Source organism: Danio rerio, chromosome 6 (genome assembly GCF_049306965.1).
Source record: "Danio rerio strain Tuebingen ecotype United States chromosome 6, GRCz12tu, whole genome shotgun sequence".
NCBI classification, from domain to species: domain Eukaryota; kingdom Metazoa; phylum Chordata; class Actinopteri; order Cypriniformes; family Danionidae; genus Danio; species Danio rerio.
In genome coordinates this window covers 21430001-21434798 of record NC_133181.1, presented here as the reverse complement: position 1 = coordinate 21434798, position 4798 = coordinate 21430001, and the positions used below count along the sequence as shown (strand labels likewise).

Below are 4798 nucleotides of genomic sequence, written 5' to 3'. Positions count from 1 at the left end.
TAGAACTGTCACATAGCAGTAAAGTAAAGGTGTTCTTGTGACTCAACTCCGCCCTGATTAACAGGTGTTGGGCGACACCCAGACCACCTCCTGTAGCAGGACCGGGCAGACCAGTTTCACCTCCCTTTTTTCTCTCTCAATCACAGATACAAATGTACACATCTCCCATTCAGATTTTTTTTAATCCTTCAGTTGATCTCCGATTCATGATGATTTGGTATTTGGTTTAATAAATATGATTTAGTTATGTTAGACTTGTTGCACCGTTTAAGAATGACTTTTATTATCAGCAAAAGTGTCAGCTAAATGGCTAAATTTACAGCAACCAATAGCTTCTTCAAATAGCTTTTTAAAAGTGTAAGATCTGTAGATGTAAGATGGTGTGGAATGTCGTTGGGTTACTTTCTCTCTGCAGGGCTGTGGTAGTTAGCCCACATTTCTAGCAAGTATTGTCACATGGTAGGGTGTGACAGATTCAGGCCCATTGTCGGTGGGAACCCTTTACCAGTTAACTTATTTAACTTTCTAACTTCAAAATTTTTTTCAGGGTTTTAACGTACAAAATGATTCCTATATCAAAACACACACACACACTGTTATAGCTTTCCTTGTATCAAACTCATGACTCAAGTTTCCTTGTATTTATTGTTCCAGTTAAGATCGGTCATTAGATTTGTGTATTATTTATTATGTATGTATTATTTGTGTATTATATATTAAATATAGATAGAAATATATCTGTGTATAATCACCATAACAAACTAATTCTACACCTTAAAATAATGTATCCAAGGGGTAGCGTGTATCCTGAAAAAAGCAAGGAGAATGATTCTTGAGGCACTTCGTACTTCACTTCCCATTCATTTAACACTTGGCCAGTCTACAAAATCTTAAGTCAGGTAGGTATGATTTAATCCATAGTCACCCAGGTAAATGATTCATTCTAGCAGGATACAGTGAGGGTGACGTGAGGGTAGCACGTGAGGGTAGCACATTCGCCTCACAGCAAGAAGGTCACTGGTTCGAGCCTCGACTGGGTCAGTTGACATTTCTATGTGGAGTCTGCATGTTCTCTCCGTGTTCCCGAGGGTTTCCTCTGGGTGTTCCGGTTTCCCCCACAGTCCAAAGACATGTGGTACAGGTGAATTGGGTATGCTAAAACTGACCACAATGTATGAGTGTGTGGATGCTTCCCAGTGATGGGTTGCGGCTGGAAAAGCATCCGCTGCATAAAAACTTTTGCTGGAAAAGTTGGCGGTTCATTCTGCTGTGGTGACCCCTGACTAATAAAGGGACTTAGCCGAAAAGAAAATTAATAAAAAAGGACACTGTGATCTAGTGTCAAATGGAGCACTAAAATCAAGTAAGATTAATGCAAGACATGGCCTAGGTCAGCAGTTAAAAGCAAGTCATTCTCCACACGCCTTGAAACTTTATTTAAAGACAAAAGACATTACAAAACAGCTAAGGAGTGGCCAGGATTGAGGGAGGATAATTTAGATGCGGGTGTTGTACTTAAACTCTATACAAACTGATCATTTATTTTGGGCTGTTAGTAGACCTGTATCCAAACTCGCATTGACAGACTTAACGGACTGGCAAAGGTTAAATCTTGCGTAAAGTAAAATGTATTGAATCTGACGTAGTGGTGTTACTAAACTGAACTCCACCCTTAATTCATATTTAAAGGGCTATCAGTCTACAACCAAATAATTGGTGAGACATTTATTATGAACACAACCTTAAGAATGAAACCTTAACATGTCAACCAAGTAAATCTATCTATGCTGAAACCAAATATGAAAGGCAGCCTTATAACTCCCTTGAGTATAAAATTCTTCAGCCATGAAGTGCACCTCTCCTGGAACGCTGTGCATGTGCTAAGGAATGTAAAGCTGAACAACTTACAAAAGAAAAATGTCAAGAGCTGTGATATAGATCTACTCAAGACTTCTGGCACTTCTCAATTCCGTAGGTAGTAAGTGATAAGTTTAGTTTGGTCAGACATACAAGTGGTAATGCTACTACTGGCATGCCTACAGACCTGATTAGCAACAGTGTATTTAAAAAAACAAAACAAAAAACAAACAGGCAGACACAAACTAATATCAGAGCAGTTTAAACCGTGGCACTGAAAAGGAGTATTTATTTAATTTTTTTTAATCCAAGAGACTTTTAACTCATTTCTCTCTTTTATCATATGCAATCATTTGTTTCAACTGTGTCTAGGAAAAATGAAAGGTGTCCATCAATTTGGTGGGAAAAAAAAAACTGAAAAAGAACAAAACACTGGAAATTGACTGCAAATAGTTCAATTTAAAACAAATGACACCATATCATAGTAGAAAATCACAGGCAAACATAATTTTATTCTCTTTCTACAATTTTTAGGATTATAATTTAAAACTGGTCATTTTGAGTTTCTAAACAGTTTCATCATATTGAATATTTAAGGTAGGTTCAAGGTCATATTCTATTTGCAGAAATCAAAATCTGTCATTGCCAACATATCAGACCACAGTGTATTTCATGTATTCTCAATTGTACTGTAAATTATGTAACCCTTTAATTATTATTAATCCCTTAACAGTAGTGAATGTACGGAGACCCAGAAGGGACGTAATAGTGAAGAAAAAAATAAGTGGAAAAAAAAACAGTAAAAGGAACATTTTTTTTTTTGTTTTTTGTTTCCTCGCAGATGTTTTGCATTCCCTCGCAAAACTACTTTTCCACAAACACTTTCTTTTCACTTCATACATATAAACCCTCCCATTTTTGCCAGGATTCTCCCGTATTTTACCATTCTATCCCTATCATCCTATCATTAAGTATTTTCTCATATTTCTCATGTATTTTTAATCTTGAAAACTTGCTGAACATTAAAGCTGCTCAGCAAAAAAAAGGTTGATCGCCCCCCTTCATATGCAACCTCTGAATCAGCCAATGCATGTATAAGCCAATTACTGGTATAAGTGATGACTGACAGACGCGCTCCACTTGATAAACTAATCCCAGATCAGCTTCTGTACACGCCATTTAAAGAGCGCAGTGCAGGACACGTTGGGATTTAGGTGTATGTGTAAACAGTTAAACACAACTGATTTTCTCTTAAATGAGCATAAACGGTTACGTTACTTAAGTAGTTGAAGGCTTTCATTACAGATCTGTTAATTCTTAAAAAGTGACCCCACAGCTATCAAACAAAAAACTAGAGATTCATTTGCTGCTCTTCACTTGTTTGATAACAGATGCCAACTTTAAATGGCGTGTATAGAAACTGATCTGGGATCACTTTATCATAAGGAGTGCGTCCATATCTGATTTAGAGGTTGCATATGAAGGGGGACGATTGATGCAGAGCTTTAATGGAAAGAAAGTGAAAGCAGACATTTTTATATTAATTTCAGCGAGCTTTCAAGGTAAAAAATACATGAGTAATATAGTAAAATACTTAATGATAGGATGATAGTGGAATATATTGGTAAAATAAGGGAGAATCCCGGCAAAAATGGGAAGGGTGACATGTATAAAGTGAACAGGAAGTGTTTGTGGAAAAACAGTTTTGCAAGGGAACGCAAACATCTTTGCGAGAAAACGCAAAAACCTAAAAAAACAAAATTTAACTATTACTGTATTTTTTTTTTTGTTCCACCCATTTTTGCCCCACCATCTAGTCCATTCCAGGGTCTCTGTACAAATGTCAGACAAAAATCATCTCATAATGAATTTTTTTAATGGCAACTGACCATCTTGGCTCAGAAGTTTGATTAAAATAACAATACTAACTTACATTAAACAAAACTTTCAAACTCTTTATGTAAGATGGTGTAACGACACTAAGGATTACCACTGTCGCCTGACAAGATCTTCTTACATATGGAACACATTGAATAAATGGTCTTAACACCATAGCTATACCATATGATGGAGGCTAAACATTTACTTAAATCAAAGACATGTGAATGGAGAAGGATTTAATAACTCTTAATCCTGAACAAAAATCTCCATTCAGACAGCCAAACACACAACCCGGTTTTAGATTTAGCTTCCAAAGCCAAAGAAGCCTTTGAAGTAGCCAGCGATGCCACCCTTCCCCTTCTGCTCAACCTTGTCATCAAGCGGTGGAAGCACCACATGGTTGAGAGCCAGGTCAAAGAAGAGAGGCTTGCATGGAATTGGCTGAAAGTCTGGAGGGAACTGCACCAGGTTGGGCTGCTTGCTCAAAAGGTTGGAGTCTAGTCGGAAATTATCCAGTCGATCAGACAGAGGCTGTGAATATACCAGAAAACAGCTCTTAAGTTCAAAGCAACAGAAGAACAACACAATGTGCTCATACTGTAAAAAAAATCTACAGAAATACAAAAAAAAAGATAAATTAATCTTTAATGAATCACAATTAATCATAAGGCTGTAATGTAAAGTTCACATGGTCAACAAGATTAACAGCATGCTGATTTTCCTGCCAGGGCTTTGCTGTAAATAAGATAATAACAAATAAATAATGGGTGCCCTCAGATCTCTGAGTCAGGGGTGAGCAGAGACGGAGCACCTACTGTAGGTCTCTGAATACTACCAGATTTACCGGTCATTGTGATCAGAATGAAATGTGTGCAAAGTAGGCATCAGTCACGGTGAAGGGTATCCGACGAAGGGGCGAAGGGACTACCAGACCATCTGCGCACACTTGACGCAGAAGAATAATTCAGCCTTTATGCCGATCGATAAACTGTTCAGTCAATGAACCACCACAAAAACCTTTATTCTCCAGCCCGGTCACATGTTCAGCTTGTTAGACTAC

General features: G+C 37.6%; 1 protein-coding gene across 3 annotated transcripts in view; it reads right to left on the bottom strand.

Annotated features, from left to right (window-relative positions):
- Positions 1–2105: 2105 nt before the first annotated feature.
- The window catches only part of srp68 (signal recognition particle 68), a 31410-nt gene continuing 28717 nt past the window's right edge, over positions 2106–4798 (bottom strand). Inside the window, exons 16-17 of one of the 3 annotated variants that reach the window (XR_012407324.1) lie at positions 3362–4269; positions 2118–2931 (exon numbers count right to left, since the gene is read on the bottom strand). Coding sequence is in view for 1 of the 3 variants with exons in the window: in NM_001005401.3 (NP_001005401.2) it covers positions 4042–4269 (228 nt within the window). In the remaining 2 variants the exon portion in view is untranslated. 3 annotated transcript variants of the gene reach the window in all.